Source organism: Brachyistius frenatus, unplaced genomic scaffold, assembly GCF_029030835.1.
Source record: "Brachyistius frenatus isolate BFR_SWC_R1_liver_20210118 unplaced genomic scaffold, ASM2903083v1 Contig_37, whole genome shotgun sequence".
Taxonomy (NCBI): domain Eukaryota; kingdom Metazoa; phylum Chordata; class Actinopteri; family Embiotocidae; genus Brachyistius; species Brachyistius frenatus.
The window spans coordinates 3,343,393-3,367,519 of record NW_027210636.1 but is presented as its reverse complement, the minus strand read 5'-3'; the positions used below and the strand labels follow the sequence as shown (position 1 = coordinate 3,367,519).

Sequence of the window (24,127 nt, the reverse complement as noted above, 5' to 3'; positions counted from 1 at the left end):
TACATCACAGCCTGTGTTTTCCTAACTGGACCTTTGGCTGCCATCACTATTACACTCTCATGGGTTTTTATTTCCCTTCTGGCTTTTACTAAGTTGTCGTTGGTTACCAAGCTGCTTTTCTGGATCCTTAAAGATTCAAGGAGAGTCTCAGTTTAACACCCTGGTTGGTCAGCAGCTGTATAAAGGCATGTTTTTTTTTTTTTTTTTTTTCTTTTCTACCTCCTCGTATTATAAGACGTGGAAAAAGAGTGCACTAAACCCAGCGAAGTTCTCAAAGTTAAGCAAATAAGGCCTGTTGACACAGACCTCCTTGAGTTCCCGAATTCTTTCCATCATATTGTAGTACAGTTAAGAGAGGCTTAATCCAATAAAACCTCACTCTTTGGTCGGTTTTGTGCTCCTTCCTTCTTGAATTCGAATGTGTGTGTGTGTGTTTGATGGTTGGGTGGGGGGTAGAGTAGGTTCCTATAAAGGAGTGACCAGCTGCAGCCTCTGTTGTTCAGGCCACAAGGGAACTCGGGGAGTGTTTTTGGGGTCACGGAGCAGCTACATTCCAGACTTGAGTTTCTCAGATTGGGAGTACTCATTCCTCAGTCTACTCCGAGCCATAACCCACCTCCTCCGTTTTCCGTGTGCCACTTATCCGCAGCCCTTCAAGCATAATGTCCCTGAAACACCGGTGCTAATTAAGGCTGCCGGTGTCTGTAACCGGCAGAACACGCATCAATGCCCTCCTGGTGCGGCGCGTAGCTGCGACTCGCGGCTCGCTTACCGGTGAGCCACAGCTGAGTCACAGGAGACCAGACCGAGTGCGCCCTTCCCCTTGATCCTTCATGTTCTCATGCCACTCATGTTGTGACTTTTACATGGCCTTGTACTGCTAATGGTGATGAAAGTGACGTGCGCCGAGTGCTTTACTACCTTCTATAATTACATGCAGAAAGGATCTCAGATCCTTTTTTTTACGGATGGAACTTTTTTTTTTTTTTTTTTTTAGAGGCGGGTATAAAAATGTACCCCTGTGGCCTTTAGTCACGTAGCATTGCATTAATTGACACATCGGAAACACCATATCAAGACAGAAGCAGTCGCGGTGTGGTAGTGTTGATCTGGGGAGCCACTGGTAAAATCGATGTTTTTCTGGGGTGTTGACCAAGCGGCAACCAGCAGCGACGTCACCCTTTGGTTTGTAAACGGCCGTAATGAAGCTTCGAGTATTGGCCGGCGTCATCGTGCTAGTCCCGAGCGGTTTGGAGTCGTTAGTGACCATATTTAGATGAGCTGGGGATCTGACTCGGTCTGATTGGGAACCCGACGAAACTACGTCCCGCCCACCGATAGCCGTAACCTGACTGCACCACAGGCCTGTCAATCAAACAGACACGTCCCCAAAAACACGGCTTTGTGAAGCTTATTTTCTAATTAATGACGGATTATTTTCAGATGGACCGCCAGAAAACAAATTAAAAAGGCAACTTTAGCTAGCAAAACCAAAATAACTAGTGGAAAAATAATTATTGACTTCAATGGGAGTCTATGGAGTCGGAGGCTTTTTGGAGCCGACCTCTGGTGGCACCCGGTGGTATTGCAGCTTGAGCTCCTTCCGCATCGGCCTCATTTTTTCAGAACCGGAAGCCAGGTCCACTTTTATATCCAATCAGTTGTGTTGACGCTTGTAAATGTGTCCTCCGTAGGTCTCCTACACTCGACAGGCGGCCTGTTCTAGTAGTCAGGTGTCAACACACATGTCAAATGAAAAAAAACAAAAAAAACACTGACCCAGTAAATTAAATCTGTTACAAATCAATGCTCTTCATCACACTGATGCAAAATCCTGTAGCATATTGATTGCATTTAGTGGCCCAATACACGCAGCGATTCTGTTCACAGTATTCAGTGTATTGACATGTACTCCAACCAGATAACTGCATTGTGGATGCGGCGTATTATACTGCATGAGTTATAAGTTACGCAGCACTGGCATCAACTACGTGTGACCTCCCTGAACATGAAAATGTGTCGGTTCTAGTGTTTCACCAGTGGCTTAATCCTGATATATTGTTCATCAGTATACTGATTAAAAACAGAGATTTCATCCCGATGTAATTCATTCGTTGTGTTGTTTTTTGTGTGTGTGTGTGTGTGTGGCTCCAGTTTGACAAATGATGAATATGCAAATATATTCATTTTCTGCTATATTAGCGATAACAAATTGCCTGCATTCTCCAAAGAGTCCTGAATTATTCCAACCAATCTCCCTGAAATATGGTCATCGCAGCAGGGGGCTGAGAGTTGGACGCCTAATCTGCGGGACTGCCTTCAAAGGGACGGATACTGTGTCCCCCTGCCACGCGGTGGTGTGGAAATCAACGCGGGCACGTGCACAGGGGACGATCGGAAATCACAGGCCTCCCGTCCGCTCTCCGCAATCTGAGGCTCGCAGGCAACAGGACTGGCACGCCGTCTCCGGTCCTCCGACCCCTCGAGCCCCCCCGGCGCCACAAGCTGCTGCTGTTGCGCTGCACTCCGGTCTCTGTGGCGAACAAGCCTCTGTCTTTTCTCTCCAACAAACCTAATTAACTTTCCCTCTCGGCGCAAACGCTGCCGCCTCTCTTCTGACGCAGCTGTGCATTTCGAGAAGTCCTCGATACTTTGAATAGTCTTTTTTGTTTTTGGTTGCTGAGTGTTTTAGGGCCCCGACCACGGCCAACACGGTGCCAATTCTCGGCACCTGATCTCTCAGAGCTTCTGCTTCAAAGTCGTATTGTGTTGCCCCTGTTTTTTTTTTTTTTTGTGTGTGTGTGTGTGGGGGGGGGGGGGGGGGGGTGCAGAGTGTGGAGCAGGTGCTGCTGAACACTTCCTCTGCCTTTTCACTGCAGACAACCTCTCCGGGGAGTAGCTGGAAAGTCTGCACGATTTTAAAACCAGCTTTCTTTGGAATGTTTACGATAAAGAGGCTCTTGTGTTTCTGTGTTTGTGCACATGGTGGGTGCCGAGCTAATGTCACAGAGGCTGCTATATATGAACTCCTGCGTATTGTGTATATTTGGCAGTGTTTGGGAACTTCGCTAGCAGCACTGCAGCACTGTGCAATAAAGTTGTGAAGTGGGTCACCCTCGCCGTAGTGCTGAGGCTCCTGTTTTCTCTCGGAGGAGCGCGTTTGAAACGTATAGCCAGGAGAAATGTGCCACGGGCGGACTTTACCTTTTGCTGTGACTAGACACATTCCCGTCCCATGTGGTCATGTAGGAGCTTAAAAAAAATGATATCTGCATGCTGGTGTCCCTCGGTGATTTACTCGGGAGCGTATCCATCTGTCTTTGCCAAACGTTGGATGCACCAGCTCTCCTTTACTTCTCACTGGTGTCGCAGTAGGTTTCATTTATTCAAGTGCAGCTTTCTTCTCATTAGAATTAGAATATTGTTTTTGGCTTGCATGTTTCATAATGAAGCAATTGTCAACACGCCTCAGAATTGCTTCACTCAATATGATTTTTATTTGGGCTGGTATTTCCCCCCTCCAGAAGTTACAATCTCTTGGCTCGGGGTTTCAGCTTGGCTGCATTGAATGACGAGTATTTGGCTGCTCGTGGATCTTTCAGTCCTCCCTGGCAGGCAGCGCCGCCTTAATTGTTGCATGCCTCAGGAACGTGCCTCGCTAATGGGGCTGTTGGAGTTCCAATCAGTCAGCCGTGCATTTTTCTCTCTCTCTTTATATCTCAGCCTGAAACGAGCAGGGCAGCCTTGATGATGCAACAAGCTGCTGTGGGTGATGGTGACGGCGCGCAGGAGGCTGCGGCCCGAGGAAGGATATCTCTTTCATGCCTCTTTTTCGGCGGGCCGTCAGATGTCAAACTGGAATCCAGCAGCGATGGCGTTTTATGCTAATAAACGGCGGGGCTGTTTTCGTGCGCATCGCCGGGCTGATCTCGTGCTCGCGAAACAACGGGTGTGATGAAATATGACAGCCGTGCACTCAGACAGTTTCGACGACTAATTTCTCAGACTGTGACAGGCTGATTCAAGCTCCACGAGCAGAGAATCGGTTTTGATGTTACTCCAGAAAAGCCTCAATGGGGGTTGTTTTGTTGACGCCGTTACGGATGCTGCTATACTCTTTTCAAATAGCTCATTGAACAGTCGAGCTGCTAATCCTCTTCGACATCGTCGAGCGCTCGCACAGGTAAAAGGTCCCTGAAAGATCGCAGTCAAGGAGGGGCTTTTCCTGTAAAAACTCCAGAGATTTGCATAATAGGAGCTTATTGCTTATTCCCCGAATTCATTGTGGTTTGAATGGGGGAATGCCACCATCTTTTCACTGAAAGTGTCCAACGGCTGACTCATTGTTGGCCCGCGAGTCTATAGAAGGTGATTTGGGAAGCTGGAACAGCAGTGGTCTAATACCTCAAATGAGTCATGATCCATGTGATGCCCCCCCCGCCCTCACCCCTCCCTCTTCATCCTCTTTTACCTTCTTTACAGTCCATCGTCTGGGTCTCACAGCAGCTGATGAGAGGAGATTTAACTATTCAGACCAAAATGAGCATAATTTTGCTCCCATTTTAGCTGCCGGCCTTTTTCTTTGCTCCCCTCTGTTGCTTAATCTTTATTTTGGCTTTCGAACAAGTGCTGAAACTCCTGGCAAGGAGAAGGAACCTCTAATGGGGGGACGTGGGGGGGAGGGATGTGAGCACCTTGTCGCCATATGGGGCTTGGAATTCCGCAGAATTGCTTTCTAATCTCCACAACATGTTAGGAATCCGAAGCCCTCGTTTTCCAGGAGAAAATAGCAGTCAGTCCGCTCACCACGTGGCTTCTCTTTTGGCGTGCAGCGTGAACGCGGCATGTGCAGCACCCCCTGCAGCACTTTACACTTTTAAAACACGCACATGCACACACATGGGACATTTACTATGTCTGTGTTGTTGGGGGGCGGGACTCTTTAAGTTTAGAGTCAGACCTACTTTCAGCCCACTTTTTATTTACTGCATGTGTATGTGTAAATATTCAGAAGGAGGTTATTCCTCCGCGCAGGCATCGAGCACCGGCCGACGCGGGCTGAGACGGAGCAGAGTTGGGAGCGCCGGTAGGTTCTCTGATTCGCGTCCTCGGCCGATAAGCTGTCTCCTCTGCTCAAGTAAAGTAGCTGTGTGGCAGATATCATTGCCCTTGTTCCTGTGGTGCGCTTGCACTGCAGGGCAGCGGAGCAGTTCAGCAGCTTCGCTATTATTCAAGGAGGTCTTTCACCGACTTGCTAAATGGCTGCTTGGTGATTCGAGGCTGTCGACTTCCCGGAATAACGGATGCCCTCGTCCCTCGTTTGGCTTTTCTTTTCCCAGACGGTGACAGGTTAAATGGGTCAGAACAGCGTGTCGCATGACTCATCGTTTCTCATCCTGATTGTCCCTGGGGAACTTCTCTCCTGACGTTAGGGTCACATAATATTTCCTGTGCATGTATGTATGTATGCACATTTATAAATATAAAACTCATATTTAGAAACTGAACTTGAGTTTAGCTCGGTGGTTGTTAATAATATATTCTTTTCTGTCTTTTAGCAATATGCACATAGCACATTTTTCCTGGAGTTAAATAAAACAGAGTTAGAATTTGGAGAGTTTATTTTCTCAGTTAGACTACAGCTTGAGTTCAGGGAGACATTGTGCAGCTTTGTTGCCGTTTTAGTATTTCCCAGCATACCTTAATTATTTCTTCATAACTTTTGAGGATAAAGCAGCCAAATTAAAGTGAAGGTTAGAAATTATATTTACTTTTGTTAAGTTGTTTTAATGAAGACATAATGATTCATCAAATAGGTTTATGATTCAAAACCATAATTGCACACGGCAGGAACGTAATAGATATACCGATCATTTAGCTTGTAGGTTTTTACACAAGTTAAGTAATCATGCGGCATTTTTTTGTTCCACACACTGCATATAAACACTCTGCATATATTAGTGCTTTATAGATTTGTGACAAATATGTTGTTAGTTTGTAGGCATTTCTATATAAAGCCATTATATTATATTTAAGTGTCAACACTGTGAAAGAGTTCACATTAAAACAACTCTCCGTGGCAGTCGTGTTTTAACTCTAGACGCTAAAGTTCAGGTTAAAACATCGACTCCTAGAAAAGAGTTACTTTCACTCCGCTTAAGAGTTTCTTCAATGGTCTCGCATGTCCAAGCAAATGGAGCTGATTTGAACTCAGAGAGTTTATGCCAAAGACCAGAATTTGCTGTGCAGTAGCTGCTGTTGTTTGTTTCATTAATAAGTCGGTGATATTCATTGCGCTTGGAAAAAACCAACTCATTATGATTCTTCTTTCCCATGGAACAGTCTTACATGGCTTCAGTCAGGAGAAGCGAGAGTCAACAGTTGACACGACGCAGCGTCGCTCTTGCTGTGCGATGTTGTTTTTTTCGTGTGGGCATCAAATCTGGAAGAAATATTTCTCACAGTTGTGTTTTTGAGGCTTTTAGGGTGGTGGTCCGCCGGCTCTCTCATTGCACGACACAGTAAGTTATGCGTAAACACTGAGAGTCATCGTTTTCTTTCCCAGGGTGTGGAGAATCATTTGTGGTGGTGTTGCATACAGTTTCTCTTCGCGTCCTTGAATGATAATCTGGAACAGACTGTTCCCCGTTTGATATACTCGGCAGGTTTCGCCGAGGTCTTCGGATATCATCCCTCTTCGGTCTTTGTTCACCACATCAGTGGCCGGAAAAAAAAGTTGTTTTCATCATTCTGAGATATTGCCTGGTTTCTTCCTGAAGCCAGTGGACTAATGGGCTTTGGCCTGCGGAATCCACTCTTGTGTTTTCTCCCTCATTGAGCCGTTTGCTAAGGCCCCAGTGGACCAGACAACAATGGGCTTCATATGAAATATTCACCCCGACTCAGGCATTCCAGCAAGCAGTTGATGTGTTCACAGCAGTTTAGTGGTCAGATAAAAATCTTCAACGATTAAAGAGGAAAACACAACGCCGGGGCTTCCAGGGATCCAAACCAAGATTGAGTGTTCATTTTGTTATTGGATGGTGCCTGCCTGCTATCTATCTAACCACTCTGGCATGCAATACTTATGTCTCTGACTTGCCTCTCTTTGTCTCCCGTCAGGATTTCAGCCTAATGAAATGAGGATGCATCCGCAGCTCTGAATTAGAAGTGAAACAATTGTTACATATCTTATTTATTTACTGAAATTGCTCCGGCAAAGGGACCCGTGCTCACAGCTCCGCCAGCCTTCGCGAGCGGGGCGGGGCTCCGCAGGGCTCAGGTGGCTGCGGCGTGGGTTGTGTGCAGATGCTCGGAGTAATTGCGTTGAAATCTGGGGATGTCTCGGATAGAGGAGGCGGCGGGAGTCCCTTTTAGACTCGGGGTTGTCTATAGCTCTCTCTCTCTCTCCCTCCGTGTTCCAAACTCGGCTGTCAAACCCCAATTTGTTCTGATTAAGGAACTGCCTGCACGGCGGAGCTGATGCAGACCAGAGGAGTCAGGTGTTGAGCCAGTGCACATAAATGCTGCAAAAATCACTGCCTGCTGGCTCTGGTGACAAACCAGCTCACTTGTGCGGCCACGAGCCGTTTAGACGAGAGCTGACGCCTGAAGAGAAAAGCGCTGCATCGTGTCAGGATGTGTATTTGAAGACTTCAAAGATTGCTCTTAAAAACTACGCCAAAAACTGAGTGGAAGCATTCCTCTGGGGAGAAAAGAAACCAGAATGACTTCATTTTTATGAGGCAACCAACATGAAAAGTGGTTTTTGTGTCATAAACTTGCAGAAATTGCAAAAGTATTCAGTATGCAGAAAAAAAAAAAACAACCTCCCAGTTAGCTCAGAGATGCACAATTAGTTATTAACATCTGGTCACAGCGCAGGATTTCAATAAGATGATGGTATGCGTGCGCTTAATAAGTTAATAAGTAATATCCACATAGTTATAATGCACATCACGTATTAACACATTACTTTCACCCCATGAATACAATATGAGTTGTTTCCTCGACGGTTTGCAACGTGTCACCGACCACCTTTGTGTCGGAATTCTCGCATTCCTGCTGAGGCATAAAGGAAGAGGACAATGCTAAAGCCACATAAAAAGCACACAGGATGTTAGCAAAGTATTGTAGTTAATGCTGTTGGTGTCTGTCCAACCCCTCCGAGTCAGTTCCTAAGCAGCGCTTTTGTAACCTCTGCAATCCTGTATGAAAAGCTGAGTCGGACCTTTTGAGAAAAACTTGCATATGTGCCTCTTTTTCTCGCGGTGTAAAGCTGACTAAAAGCCCTGTGGTTATATTGCATTTTCCCAGAGAAAGATTTTCTTTTGATTGTGCGCCTTCTTTTCTCTCGCCAAAGCTGGCTTCTTCCAGCTCTTTCTCATGGAGGATTATTGGGGAAGGCTGTCACTGACCAGTACATTTAATTTTTTTATACACACAAAAAAAAGTGTGTGTGTGTGTGTGTGTGTGTGTGTGTGTGTGTGTGTGTGTGCGTGTGTGTGTGTGTGTGTGTGTGTGTGTGTGTGTGTGTGTGTGTGTGTGTGTGTGTGTCTATGGTCTTGGCTGCACAGCTGTGTGTGTGTCGGGAGCACTGCCCTTCTGTTTGGCTACTGCTGACAGAAATATCTTGAGTGAGAGAACATTAGTATGTGAGCCAATATATTTAGACTTTCATTAAAAGTGAGATATTGGCCAGTCAGCCTCGGTATGAAGGACGTTCTTCTCTGACCACAGCTACTGAACCTTTTTATGATTATTCTAATAATCATAAAAGCTGATGTCTTACTCGGCAGATTATTCCACTGTGGTGTGATTTTTACCTCAGCAGCTTGAGGACTCTGTAGTCTGTAAAAACAGTCAGTGAAAGCTGCCTCACCCGGCTTTAAGGACTCGCTAACACACCTTAAACAACTTCATGACTCTTGCTTTATGAGTCGATTTTAGTGTCTGATTTTTGTAAATGCTGTCTGGGAGGATTTTCCAGACCCCAAAGTGACATAGTGCAGGATCTGGATCTGGATCTGGATCCTACATTGTTGTTAGTTATTTTTGGGATTCATTTCATTGCCCAGCAGTGAGAGTTGTTGAATGCAACTCCCCCCCCCTCCGGCTCCCCTCCCCAACACCACCACCACCACCACCACCACCCTGACAGAAAGCTCTCCACCTTGCAGGTCTGGCTGCAGTCATCTAACACCCTCCACTTCTATTTTAAGCCTCCAGACAGAGGCCCGCTTCCCCCCCTTTGAGTGGACCCCACTCGCTCTGTGTGGGCTCAAGCAAGGGGCCTCTGCTTACCCAAGACATTCACACACACACACACACACACACACACACACACACACACACACACACACACACACACACACACACACACACACACACACACACACACACACACACACACACACACACACACACACACACACTCTGCTCTGCCTGGTTTACTTTCTTTATTCAAGGTATAAGTTTGTCCTGAACTCCGGTAAACGCAGATTGAATTTTTCGTGGGTATTCTGTTTAGATTCATAATTCTTCACTTGTGTTACAAGGGAATGAAATGAAGCCTTGCCGAAGCTGCCACAATAGCAACACTGCACCAGTTGGCCTCCTCTCTCCTCATGCAGCCAGCCCACCAGGGTGGGGTCGGATTCCTCACTGGGCAGACAGCAGGAAAATGAGGAGCTCCCGTGTTTCCTTCCCGTCTGCATACAGTTTGCCCGGCTCACATGTTGCTCATAATGCTGTGCCAGCAACACGCCACTTACCATTACAGTAAGATAAACAAGGAGTCGGGGGTTAAAGGAGGCCGTTTGTCCCCACTCTGCTGACATTATTATGAGCTGGCACAGCTTAACTCGTCCTATTTGCAGTGTTTAACTTGGTGTTCTGTACCTTTTTATAAGATATTTATCAACTCTTACTGTTTCTTAAAATGTTTCATATAGAAGAACTGTAGTAGCAACACAAGAGTGAGTAACACACCGTATCTTGTTTTCAGGTTTCATTAGGTTTGCTGAACAGCTCTGGCCACAGACTCTGGAAAGCACCTTTATTTTGGCCAATTAAGAGAGGCAGATGAGGCTAAACTGATTTGGAGCGGGTGCATGGCTTGAGAATTGTGGGTAATCAGATGGCGCGGACCGGACATCCTCTGTCTGACGGAGACAAAAAAACACACAAATCTCACAGTGTTCCTGATAATCAGAGCGGTAGACATTCGGGCGCAGCGGCTCCATCAGCTCCTCTTCAGGTTACGGACCAGCCTGAAGCACCACTCGCCCGAAGAGGCAGATGATGGCTGTCGTTCGGTGCGTAATTGCTTTTAGATTACCCATGATCCCCTGGGTTGAAACAGTTGCATAACAAAGAATCTGGAGATCCCCAAATGTCCTCGATGATGTTCCAGGAGGTCCCCGAGAAAACAAGCAACAGCTTAATGTCTCCATTACTCACTCGTAATTAGTCAGTAGAGTTTGTGTAAGAGTGACTGATACACTGATGTGTATCACAACTGTCACTCCCTAATGGGCAGTACAGGAACGCCTGCAAATTAGAGTGAAATTATTGTCTGTAACACAAAAGGTTTGAGATCTCTCCATCTGTAATGACGAGCTGAGAATCAACACAGTACAGACTTGTTCTAATATGGAGCTAAATGCATGTCAGGCAATGTCTGGAATTGCAAAAATAACTCTTTGCATGTCTCAACCGTTTCGTATACTCCGGATCTCTTTGACGACTGAATGTTGAGAAGGAAAAAGTTTGAAAAACACTATATCTCCTCCAGTTTTTCACAACTTTGGTGCTATTGTTAAGTTTTGGCGATCACGTCTTGTCATTCTCACCAAAAATAATTGCTCGGATCTGGGAAGACAAAGATGATCATAAAGACCAGACGATGTAAACTGCTTTATTCAGAAGGTAATAATCCCTCACTGCACAGGAAACCTGTGTTGGTGCACCATCAGGGCTAGTACAGTAGATCCAAGTTGAACCTGTAAGTCGGCCTGTAAACTGTATTAGATTGTGTTTGGAGAGTAATTCTGCCGTTGGTTTTGGATTTCATTTTGCTCCTGAGGGTCTAATGTTTGCTCCCGTAACCCCACACTGCAGCAGGTAACTAACTGCAAAGTGTAACACCTCTAAGTCACCTTTAAATGTAAATCTGTGGGAGGGATAGGGAACATTTTCTCGAAGGCGAAGTGAGGGGCTTTGCATGGTTGTGTGGATTCAGGATTAGGAGCAGCTCTGGCTGATGTCCCAGAGGAATTTGAAAGGTTGGGTTGAAACTTCCTTCCTGTAGGGAGTCATGTCTTTTTCAGACTGGGTTGATAACTGTCATCCAAACTACCCTGACCTATCTCCTAATAGGACAGTTTGTAGTCTGTGGGCTGTCATCACTCCTCTCCCAGCTAACGGCTATTTTGGGTCAAGATCCTGTTTACTGGATACCTAAATCTTCAGAAGTCAGCATTTCCTGTTGCACAGAGCCATGGCAGATGATACAGGAGGAGGATGGGGGTGTTTCATCATGGGGAGGGTGGATAGAGATGTTTGTGTGTGTGTGTGTGTGTGTGTGTGTGTTCGGTTGATTAAAGGCTGGGCGGGGGGTTAGCAGCCAGATGCTAGGCCTGCAGCTGGCTGGATGAGTGGGAGGGGAGCTACATTGAGCAGCAGTGGTGCCAGCAAAGTGGGGCTTAGCCAGACACTGAGAGGAGATAATCCATATTTCATCTGCATCCTCTGCTTCCTCCCAACCACCTGCAGAGCAACACAACACAGACCCAGAGCATGAATAGTGCATGGCGCAGAAATAAAATTTAAAAACGCGCTAACACCTTAGTGGAAGAAAGAGACGCCTTTTCATATCCAGCACCTTGGGGAGCTCTTCAGAGCGCAGGAATGACTCTATTAGAGAGCCAGATTCAAAGTTACCCCTCCCACCAAAGTAAAAGAAAGAGAAACTTCCAACCCCACCCACTCACTCGCCCATCCTTCTTCTGCAGCAGTGCAGCAGGCGTCGGTTTGGATCCAGCCAAAAGACTTTACTCTGCATTCATAATATACACTCTCCGAGTGCTTTCCCGATCATTGAAAATGCAGTTTTTTCTGATATTTTTAATTCATCCAACAAATGTTTGCGATGAAAAGCTACACTTCATAGTGAATGAGCCACAGCTTCAAAGACGCTGTTTATTTTTGTGCCGTGGCTCTTTTCTGGAAATTTACTCCCTCCTAATTCAGCATGCAAAAAAAAAAAGAAAAAAAAAGCGCGTTACCAAAACTATATTTCAGATATCTGCCTTGTTTTAAATATTCATGATCAGCTCGCAGCTTTGAAAGTGAGCTTAAAAGACTCTTTTGCTCGCAAAGTCTCACTCACGCATACAAACACATGCATACAAACACACACACACACACACACACACACACACACACACACACACACACACACACACACACACACACACACACACACACACACACACACACACACACACACACACACACACACACATATATACACACATGCAGCAGCAGAATTAGAGCCTTGTCTCTTGTCTCTGCATTTTTTGTCCCGTGCTCAATATTCAGAGGAAATCAGGTGGACTTCTTTCCATTAGCTTGTAAATGAGCTGTTGTTTTTTTGCGGCGCCATCAATCTCTGATTAAAAATCTTAACTGCAACACAATGTCTTCTGTAGCAAACTGATACAGATCCTGTTCACATCCAGTTTACCTCTCGCAGAGGCAGCAGCACGATGCATCGGTGGCCTCGCCGCTCTTATGAACCTCTTCATGACAAATGCTCTTTGTGTAGACGCAGGCCGGATCATTTTCACTTCCACTGCTGCGAGATGAGAGGGAGCCGTGCCTTTGTTTTGGAGCGACGTGGAGGGCATCGTGCCCGTGTACTCTGGTTGACCCACAGGTCTGTGGTTGTGTTTAACAGTAAGCTCTGGCTCTACACGGCTCACACTCACAGGGACGACTGTTCCAGCCGGCGTTCGACTAGAGGGAAGTTTTTTTTTTGTTGTTTTTTTTTTAACATCCAGCATTTAACATTTAATACATTTATACATGAGGAGGTAGAAACTGGGGCTGCGGGATTCGGGGTACTACAAGGGACACGATTTTCCTGCTTAGAATTGAAATTCTCTCTCAATTTCTTTTTGTCTGTATAAATGTTCATTGCACTCGTTTACCTGACACACAGTAAGACAAAATAAAGTGTTGGTGCCTGATGAAGGTGCGGCACATCAACTTCAGTCTCTTTTTCTGTGCGTTGTCTTTTCTTGAGTGTCTCTCACTCACTCTTACTGGCTTTATTTTCCTTACTGCTGCTCTGAATCAGGAGAAAGTTGGAGCGCTTGTTTTAAAGCAGCTGATGTCTTTCATCAAAATGTGGCAGAATCGCTGTCATTCAGAAATGAGATCATATCGAGGTTTGAATCGAGATTGTGATCGTAGCCCGAATAGACTGATTTTAGTGACAAAACATCTATTAATTGATGAAGAAGTAACAATTTTGAGAAGGATTTATGTGTTTTAGTCATTCAACAAACAAAAAGGCCAAACATCGGTTGCATCCATCTCCCCACCTGTAGAGTTTCAGGTTTCAGTTTCAGAGTTTCTCATTTTTCTAATAAATTAAATCCTTGTAAATTGATATCTGTTGGTTTTCCGTCAGAAAATGAATTCAAGGAGTGTGTGGCTCTCGGTTGTTTACATCCTCGATGTAATCTTGAAAAGTGCAGAGATTACTTGTAAAACACGAATTCACAACAGATTAAACAGGCGAATGCTCCTGGAGTTAATCAGGTGTGAAAATATGTCTCTTATAATGTGTCCTGTCCAGGTGGAAGCTCCTGTATGTACATCTCCTACTCAGACACGCATACGAACAAACCCTGCACACGGCCTTCGGAGCGGAGCAGGGCAGAGTCGATGTAATATCACATTTCTTTTCATTTGACAGAGAGAAAATAATAAACAAAGTTACGAGGCTGTAGCTCAAGCCTCCTGATGGATTTATCCAGCTGCACAACGGCTCCTTTATGAGACACAGTCTTCACCTTATCGCTTGACCCGTTGAAGGTCAGCAGTAAATTGGCAGGGATTTCTCCATCGGCCCGTTCTCGCGGCTTGTCATCCCCCTCCGGCTTTCGACGCTCCGCTCCTTCCAACGAAATGAGCCCAATCCTTTACCAGACGGTTGGCACGAGGTCGTAAAAAAATATCCCCGGGGGGGCAGGGGGGGCGGGGGGACAGGGGGGGGGGGGACGGGGCTTAATCACGTTTGACCGAGTGCATATTTGAAAAGCAGTCACAGTTATTGTGATGGACTGCGTTAGTTCGGCGAGGTGTTATCCTCTGCGTGCATCGGCGGGTTTTTTCAGAGCGGCGGCTGCCGGTACCTCGGGGTTACGGGGCTCCTTTCGGAAAGGCTCCCGGAGTTTCCTGTCAAGATGAGGAGTAGTTTAATTTGCTCCGAAATGTCCTAACTAGAGAATTCATTAGAGGGAATGAAGTCACAAGTTTCAATCACGCCTCCGTTACCTCCCGAGGCGCAGTGCAGACATTCAGACAATTTTGGAAGTGAGTCAGTAAAAGCACATATTTCTCCTCATAGCTTTTGTAGGGTCTGCTTTTGGACTTTTAAGAAATACGGCTCTGTTTTGATGACCTCCTGCCCTCTCGGTGTAAAGAATCCCCGACACGACACACACACACACACACACACACACACACACACACACACACACACACACACACACACACACACACACCGCGTCACCACAGCCCCATTGGAGGAAATTTAGTATCTTTCCTAAAACAGTGAGAGAATATCCTGCTTAAGCCTGTTAGTAGTCCTCCGCTGTAACTGCCCCAGGCTTCACTGTTTTCTACACAAGAGAACAGAAAGTAAGGCAGTAATAGAGGGGGGGGGGGCAAATTTCTGTTAAATGGGAGACCCTGCGGCTGCACATGCAGACAGTTTTTGGAGAAACAGTGTTGGGGGGGGGGATAAGTGTTGCACTGGTAGCCTGAAAGGAAGTGGAACATATGTCCCCTTTCCAACTCCCTAAATCTCCGGCAGACCTCACATGAACCTGAGCCTCTGGCAAAGCTCGTCTCAGCCTCCTCCGCACACTGTGACCCCCCCCCCCCCCCGCCCATTCCCTTTCCCGCCTCCGGTCACCAGTGTTTCTGACACACTCATGCTTGCTGACAGTGATCCAGAGGCCGAGGGGAGGGGCTCTGCAAACAAGCCAAACAGCCAGAGTTACACCATCACAGCGAGCCCACGCCCTGCCCACCAAGCTTCGTCTAATCTGCCGCCGCGGTGCCGAATTCTTCCTTTTTCTAACGCTCTCTCGTGGCCGCACCCGCTGTCCAAACAATCAAACCCCCGACTGCGAGCGCTGACCCCTCTCCAACGCTCATTGTTTTAGTTCTCACTTCGGGCTCCGAGCGGTTTCTCCTCCTTTTTGTTTTCTATTTGTTATCGTCCTCCCTTTCTTTGTCTATTCTTACTGAAAATCAGCTCAGCTTTCTCTGTCCTCCCGCTGCTCGAGTCGCTGCCACGAGTTCCCCGTTTAGTGTGACTTTCTGGATGCCTGACTCCTAATCTGACTCCGGGGCGGTGAATTATGAGGGTAACACATGTGGTATGCGACTCCGTGTGTATAAACGGTGTATAATTGATGGCATGTGTGAGACATTATCGGAGGTTTCAAAACATCTCCTGGACAATTTGCAGAGGAATATCAGCCTTTCCAGAGATTAAGGTGGCGTTGGATGTTGTCTGGGGGTCGAGCCGGGGTTTCAATCTGCCACTAGATAGTTTGTTCCGAGTGGGAAAATACAATTGCCCTTTTGGGAAGCGATCGAGTCTGAGTCTGTCAAGCAAGTCTGGCGAAGTTTTGTCCCGTATCTAGGCGCTGGTGCAAAGGAACAAAAGGGCACATGAACGGAGGGGAGGTAGACGGGGGAGCTTCTGGGAAGAGGTAGGCACAGGGTGGGAAATGATGGGAAGGCGTCTGAAACCAGGAGACCAAGCGTGAAAGAGATGAGAGCGGAAGAGATTTGGCCCAGGATCAGTCACCAGAGAAGAAGAGATTAAGGTCCCATCATTCCCAGCTGCTGCATCGGGACTTTTGGCCCTCCCCCTTTATTTATTTGTGTTTGCTTAAACTGGTTTTTTTTTTTTTTTTTTTAAACTGAACCATGCACACACAAAGATAAGCAGCAAACACTCTAACCCCAGGTCAGTCAGACTCTCAGCGTGTCGGGACCTCTGCCCTGCTAGTAACTGGCCTTGGATGTGCCTGACTGACCCCCTTCTCCTTGTTTGTTTGTTTGTTTTTACCCTGGGAGAGCATGCTGTTTTGGGCCTTTGCCATACATTGTCAGCCTCTCCAGTTTTCCTTCCTCTACTTGACTTCCCTTCTGCCTCTGCTGCTTCATCCCACAAACAAGCCTTGTTTTTGACTGGATGTTTGGATCACACAGTCACCATTGCCCCCCCCCCCTCCCTACACTCTCACATGCTCCCTCTCTTTTCTCTCTCATTCTCTTTTTTTTTTTTAGCTTTTTATCATGTGATTTCCTTCGCCGCGTAGAGCCGCCGAGAGGGCAGGTGGTAGAAACAGAAGGGGCTGATGGGAAATTGGACGAACCAAGGTTAGCCAGGCGATCTTTGCGAGAGGATTAATTGTGTAAGAGCCATGTAATGATTGCTGGCATGTCTCTGGAGTGAAATCCTGTTAGTCACTGCGCAGGGGTCAGGGTAAGATGGATGTGTGTGTGTGTGTGTGTGTGTGTGTGTGTGTGTGTGTGTGTGTGTGTGTGTGTGTGTGTGTGTGTGCGCGTGCATCGGGAAGGAAGGTGACTCTGATCCCACCAGTATGCATGACCAGGTGGTGATCTGACAGGGTCTGTTGTCTCAGACCAAAAGCACCACCGCCTCCCTCCCACCGCGTTGTGACTGAGACATGCAGATCTAATTTCCGCTCCGGTGTGGGAGTGAGTGGGAAACCGGTCCCTCATGTGTACCTGCTGTAATTGGCATCAGGATACACATGGCACTGTTCACAGGAATCATTTATTGAAGACGATTGGCTATTGAACGCTCAGTGTCTCTTTTGACTCCTCCAGTAGACTAAAAATTGTAAGCTAAAATGAATATTAAACTTCTAAAAGCTGATGTTTACAGTCTAGATGGTGGCCTGGATTATTTCAAAGCCTGTCAAAATTATTACGTAATCGTCTGATCGTGATTATTTGAGCGGGCCGCCGTCATTTTTCATCATCATTAGATTCGTTTCCATTCGCCATTGTGGAAACAGGTGGATTAAACTAACAGATTGTCATATTTGTATTACTATTTCGGAGTCATTTTCCCCGGTTGGAAGTTGGAAGGTGCTCTTTTATGATGTCATCTCATTGTGCCCTCTTCTTCATCTCTGATATAATGGCACACGAGTGGAATTTAGCACCACTGTAGTGCATTGTTTATTTGAATCATTGAGGAACTGTTATTGCAGTAGTGGAACTCATCTTCAAATCTTCTCTGAGCCATTTTTGTTTACAAGCCTGAAACGCCAACAGAAATGTCGTTTTTATTTATAGTTTTCGATATTCACTGCCAATAAATGGCTCTTTTTATTCATAAGGTGATTCGGCTGTAAAATTACTACTGTAAAGTCTGACTTTTTGATAGTTGCAGACGCTGTTTTATTCTTTTTTTTTTTTCATCAAATAGTTCCTGTTGTAAATAGTAACATTATGTCGCTTTCAGACTGTATTTTAGTTCAGATTATTATCTTAATATGACCAATGTTGATATCTGATGTCTCAACTCAGCAGGGAATTAAAAACAACCGCTCAAGGGGACCTCAGACTCGTCCAGGTGGATGCCGGGGTGTGAGGTGGAGCTGGCAGGAGACAGGCATGGCCGACAAACAGCAAGCAGAGCACTGGCAGTCTTAAGTGCGCTGTTGGGTTTAAGCGTCATTAAACATTCTCGAAGTTTAGGTGTCAATAAAACCTACTGTTTTGTTATTTATATCGAAAATCAGGTGTCACATTGGAACTCGTGCTGGAAAAGGACTTTCTCTTTCCAGTAACGTTCCTATTTTCAGTCCTCTCACTGCAACATCAACGAAACGTATGCACTATTTTTACTGTCCACCTCGGACTCCTACTGTCGTAGCATGACTCGTTCTCTAAACTGCGACCGAAGTTTTCTTGTTGTGATTCGGTCCTGCGGGAAGGAAAAAGCGCCTCATCTGCACGCACTCCCTCATTTTACTCTATCTCGCCGTCCTCAGACAACACTGAGCAGCTTATTGAACACAGATGATGAATGGTTGTGGATTGATGGCAGATAGCAGGCCGCCGCTAATTGACACCGCCGTATCTCTTAATCTCCCGCTTTTGTATTCCTAGTCCTCCTCCTCCTTTTCTTTTTCAGCCCAGCGATCCATTACGGCCGAGATTAGTTGCTTTTTAAGGAGCCCTGAGTCCCTGCATGATCTATTGTAATGAAATATACTCCACAGGAGATTGCTCAAGGGCTCTTGTCAAGGTTATTGTTATTTTTTTTTTTTTGGAGACATTGATCATTGTGGACGTTGTTGAGTAACAGAAGAGCACGAGCTCTTAAGGCTCGTTCTCTGCCTGATTACACAACGCTTTAAAGTAAGAAATGTCTCATTTTCTTTGTTTGTAAAAGTAGATGTACGTTTTTCTTTTTAGTAAACACACTCCGAGCCTCGTCCTTGCAGGAGTTACGGCTATTTTCCGCAAGTTTCCAGAAGCAGGTCGCCGGCGCTGCTCCGCTAAAGATAAGCAGCGAGTCTATTTTTGACGGAAGCCGCTCAGAGAAGCTGAGCAGAGCAGGAAGTTTTCAAAATAAAACAGCCATGTGCAAACACGCTGTGTGAAATAGTTACACAATAAACAGGAGGATTCGTGTTTTTAACGACTCAAACGCAGCAGGCTGTGTTAACGTCGTCTGCAGGCTGCAGCACAAAGTCGGAAATGACAACAACAACCACAAAACGGACACACACAAAAAAAGAAGCCGTTTCACACCGTTTACCGACAAAAGAAGCACAGAAATCAGAGGAACACGACCAAATCATTGAAGTAAGATAAAACAAAATGCCGTGCAGAGGACGGAACAAAAATGGCGGCGCACACGTGACGTGACGGACTCGTCTTCGGTGGAAGACGCAGGTCATCCTGTGTAATAGTGTTCTCGGCGCTGGCACTGCTCAGAAAAAGGTGATGTTTCGTGATCCTAGCAGTCGGCCCTCTTCCTCTGCCGGTCAGATTCAGCCACTCCGGGCTGAATATAGTGCAGGTTGTACAAATCCTCAGACCTCCTGAGCCAAATCCCTGTCTGTTTGACGCTTCAGCCTCTTTTTGCTACTGCTGGCTGAACAGAAGCGATTCAACTGGCAAAGCTCTCACAAGCTCTTTTCTCCCCCCTCAGAAGTGGGGTCCAGCTTTTAAGGCAAAAGGAGACGAACATTGTTGCCGCTTTGTTATTGTTGTTGTTTTTGTTTCTCTGGATGAAGCCAATCCTGAACAGAGGGGCTTTCCGCACTCGATAAAAGTCTTGTCTTCTTTACGAGGTACTTCATATGTTTTTATCTTCCTTACTCAGGTTTGACTCCTGCTGACGCACACTGTCGTGTTTTCGTGGCATACTGGCCAATACAGTCGTAGTTGCTGCAGGGAAACGTGTCCATGCAGGGTAGTTGGGTCGTTTTTAGCTTTTTTTTTTTTTTTTTTTTTTACCAGTCCCAACTTTCCACAACCTGAACAAACCATTTCCACATGATCTGCGTGTGCTCAAACTTCCTCCCCCCCTTCCCATATCACACTCTCCCTGGTACCCTTCTGCCACTTTATCATTCCTCTCTCAGAGATCAGCCATTAACTCACTGTGCTCCACTTGTCCCGCCCTTGACTAAAGGGTACGCTTTCCTGAGTCTCCTTGACTCAGAATCAGCCTGGTCCCCCCCCCCCCCCCGCCCGCCCGCGGGACCAACGAGAAGCCATGCTAGTCCACAGCCAGACGGCTTTTAATCATTTATTTAGGGCCTGTAATGTCGAGTTCAGCTCCGCTCACTCACTTAGTGTTCGTAGAGACGAGAGCCAGAGAGCCGGGATCAAGAAGCCAGTTTGTCAGCGAGCCTCCAAGGATGCCTCACTTCCTCTCTGTCCAACGCTTTGCCAAGCACTATGGATTTTAAACAAGTGTCGGGCAGTGCCGCTTTATCACATATTCCTGCTTCGACGGCGCCTCCGCTGGGTTCATGCAACGAGCCTTCAAAGGGCCGAGAAGCACAGCAAGGCAGTTCATTTGGCCACATCAGCATAGAGATGAATGCAGTTTACACACGGTCTCTTTCTCCTGACAACCGGGTCCATCTCTACAGCCACAGACATTGCATGACATAATTATCTGAACTGAATGTCTAATGTCTTACTTTAATAGTATCGAGTATTTTCTTTGTGGAGTTTTGATATCTGCTGTGTCCTAAATGACACACTTCTCTAAGTACACTAACAAAGAGTGCTCTTACATGTTAGGACTCTTATTTGTGTAAGTGCAGGAGTAGTGTTGTCTTCAATCGCACACTGCACTTACCGGAAATAGCCGTAACATTTGAACGCATCATCCGGCAAAATATCTGCAGCTTTAATTATTTTATCTAGAAATGAATGTGTTTTCGTGCCCTCTGTTAAACACACTCAATAAACACACTTCAGTCCAGCAGCAGAAGTGCAACATAAACACTTTTGGGTGCTTCATCCTGGTACTCGTAGCGCACTGCATGTTTCTGTACTTCAAAGTTTGAACGCACTCATGCACTTAAAAATAATGAGTGTTAGTACACAGAATTAGAAATACAACATCAAAGAGTATTTTTCTGTCATGACCTGAAGCCAATGAGTGACAAGGGACCTGGAAAGTTGGTGTATATTCTGATGGACCTTGAATTTCTGTGTCTGAACAAGGATTCTTTTCTTTTTAGGGGGAAATTGATCTTTAATTCACTTGACTCTATATGGGAAGTTTTGGAATATTGTGCCTTTTAAATGGATAGTGCACAAACTCTTCAAAAAAGGTCTTATCCATTGTTGTTTTCAGCACCGGGCACCGAGTCAGGAAAGTAATTCGAATTTATAATTGAACAGAACAAGGACGTTGATTGGAGTCAACTAATCAGCGCTGACCTTTCCTTTTTCCAGCCGAGCTGTGCTGTTTAGCCTGAGGTCACTAGTAACAAATTTCTTTTGTGTAAATAAATGTGTCTCTCTATGCAGCAGATAGTCTTTGCAGTCATTAACCCTTATAATGGGGCTGAGGAACTTCTCTCCAAGTGTAATGACCTAACTCTGCTCAGTACAGAGTGCCAATGGACTAAATTACTGGACAGACCGGAGCAGATAAATAAATAAACTTTAGCATTTTCATTGTGCTGCTGAAGGAGGTGATGCATCCACCCCAAAAATAAAGCCACGGTCTTCTTTTCCCAGCAGGGACACGGAGGCAGGAGGGCGGTGGGATTAGTGGGAAAAGATCTTCAACATCAGAAAGTGCAAACATTTTACTGATCAGCAGGAAGGACTCGGAGATCAATGAGGGCTGTGTGGGGCTTTGAAGCCTGAGAGAAGTTGGTCAATCAATGGAGAACTGTTCACTTGTTAGTGTCTTCAGAGACGTGGAGAAAACAAACAAGTCTTCTTCCACGAGGCGTCACTCGTAGTGTTTTCGACAAAACACAGAAACTTTTCCCTTCTCCTCCCTCGTTGGCCATCACGCCATCTCTCCATCCAGCCCGGTGTAATTGGTCGGACAAAAAAAGGTTCGCTCGGTTCAGTCGTTTTGCTTCACCATCGTTGTAAGAAAGGTGGATTTGCCAATAAGTTACGATGAAGGGGGAACACCGGTGGGGATGTATTTATTTATTTTTGTATTGCTCTTTAAGTAATTATCAAGACTAATAAGAGTAAAAATGCTTTAAAAGAATTGCATTATTAGGAATGTTTGATCATATTTTGCAAATAAAAATACCTTTTGTCTGGACAGGAAGTGTACACAATCAAAAAAGGGCATGTCAAACACCCTGAAAAAAAAAAAATCCTTCAGATCATTTACGGCTCTCTGGACTAAAAGTATACAAACCCCTGCTTCCTCTTTGCCCCCGTAATAAAAAAAACTCTGGTTTCCACTACAGTGTCCCACTCCAACTCTTCCCCTCTCCATTACTTTCGATTTCCTCTCTCCCTCTCTTGGCTCAGTGCTGTTTTGGTTATCAGTGATTGCCTCAAAATCCCTCTCCCCTGACCCCGACCTGCCCCCCACCCCGCCCCCCCTCTCCATCAGGAGAGCTGTAATTTTGTCACACTTGTGCAGCGGCGGGGCACGCCAGGGCGTCGCACCTCCGACCACTGACTTCACATAGTTTTTTTTTTCCCATCGACGGGAAACGCAGCAGGAAGCAAGTTTTTCTCCTGTTTTTTCACGCAGGGTCGGTGGGGGGGGGGGGGGGGGCTCTATACTCACTTTCATCCATAGCCCATGGATACATTTTTTTTTTTTTTTTTTTTCAAATCCATGGACTCCCAATGAAATATGAATCAAAAATAGTCCTACAGGCTTCTGCTTGCCTTGAAAGGAGCTTTAACTCAATTTGAAGTCTCAGGAGGTGAGGAGGTGTTAGCTACCCTGCACTGCAGTGTTTGGCCATGAATCATGGAGCGTCTGGACCAAACACAAATTAGTAGAGCTTTCTTCTTGTATACTTTCTAAGCATTCTCATGCACGTGTGGGTTTATAGATGCATTATTCACAGAGCTGTTTCAAATACTTTCCTGTGGAAGTCTTATTAATAATGCTGTTTATTTTACTTGCAGTGCAGATATTGTAGCGGTGATTCATGTAGTAATCAATGGAGATAAACATTGGCAAGTGTTGTGATTGAACTTGAGCTGAGGTTTTTTCAGAACTCTGTGATAATGAGCATCTCCACCTCTCACAGGTCCTCCACCAGGACTAACATTAGTGCTTTTGTCCGTCTGAAAATTTGGCTATATTTAACTATATTGACTATATTTGACAAAAAGAGGATTATTGTTGTCATGGATGAGAATTCAATAATGCACAATGTTAATGTATTTTCTGATTATTGCACATTATTTTTTTTACCCTTCACATCATGTTGGAATCATAATTACTTTGGCAGTATTTTTCATTGTGCACCATGTTTGCCTATTTTTTTTCCTCATAAATCCTTTTTATTCGTGTCCTCGTCTCAGCCGTTATTTGCTCCACATTATTATTCATGTGTTTCACACTTTCCAGCCACTTGATGCTCGAGTGTTGCATTGCAAATTGCAGGTGGCGTTACATTTAATACCCTTCATTTGCAGAGTTCTTATTTATGCCCTACTTTTCTCTGCTGGATTCTAATATCAATTTGTTGCTGCAGTGGCCCAATTAAAATTTCACCTCGTTGTCTGTCAACTGGAAACCATCATCGGGATGTTGTTCAGTTTTTCTCCTCGCTGTTTAATGATTGATTATAAGAATCTGTTTAATAGCTCCTGATCACTTCAATTCTTGTGTGCGTGCCCCCCCCCCCTTTCTTTCCGTGCAGGAGCAGAGCCCCAGTAACGCCACGTCCCTGGCCATGATGCAGGAGCCGCAGGAGGTGGTGGAGGAGACGGTCACCATAGAGGAGGACCCTGGCACCCCCACCTCCCACGTCTCAGTGGTCACCTCCGATGATGGCACCACGCGGCGCACAGAAACCAAGGTAAGACGCAGAGGTGCACTCAGCTCAGTGTCAGCGCAAATATGTCACGGAGATGTGATAATTGAATACTAGAAAAAAAAAAAAGAAGCGATACATACATTGTCTGACATTTTTTAAAGTGCTGATAAACTATTTTCTTATTATGCGGATGTTGGACAATGCTATCTGCTAAAAATGCGACAGAAAATGTGCCTTGCCCTGCAGATATTCTGCATGTTATAGAGATCATTTTGAACCTGGTACCTACTATCACACCTGAAAAGAGTTGCATTGTT

At 45.7% G+C, this 24,127-nt stretch overlaps 1 protein-coding gene across 6 annotated transcripts in view; it reads left to right on the top strand.

The window, feature by feature from the left end:
- Positions 1–24,127, top strand: part of arvcfb (ARVCF delta catenin family member b) — a 221,081-nt gene that overhangs the window by 114,166 nt on the left and 82,788 nt on the right. For all 6 annotated transcript variants that reach the window (XM_069701664.1, XM_069701663.1, XM_069701662.1 and 3 more), the window contains one exon: positions 23,694–23,852. In XM_069701664.1, the coding sequence (XP_069557765.1) occupies positions 23,694–23,852 (159 nt within the window). The remainder of the gene's footprint in view (positions 1–23,693; positions 23,853–24,127) is intronic.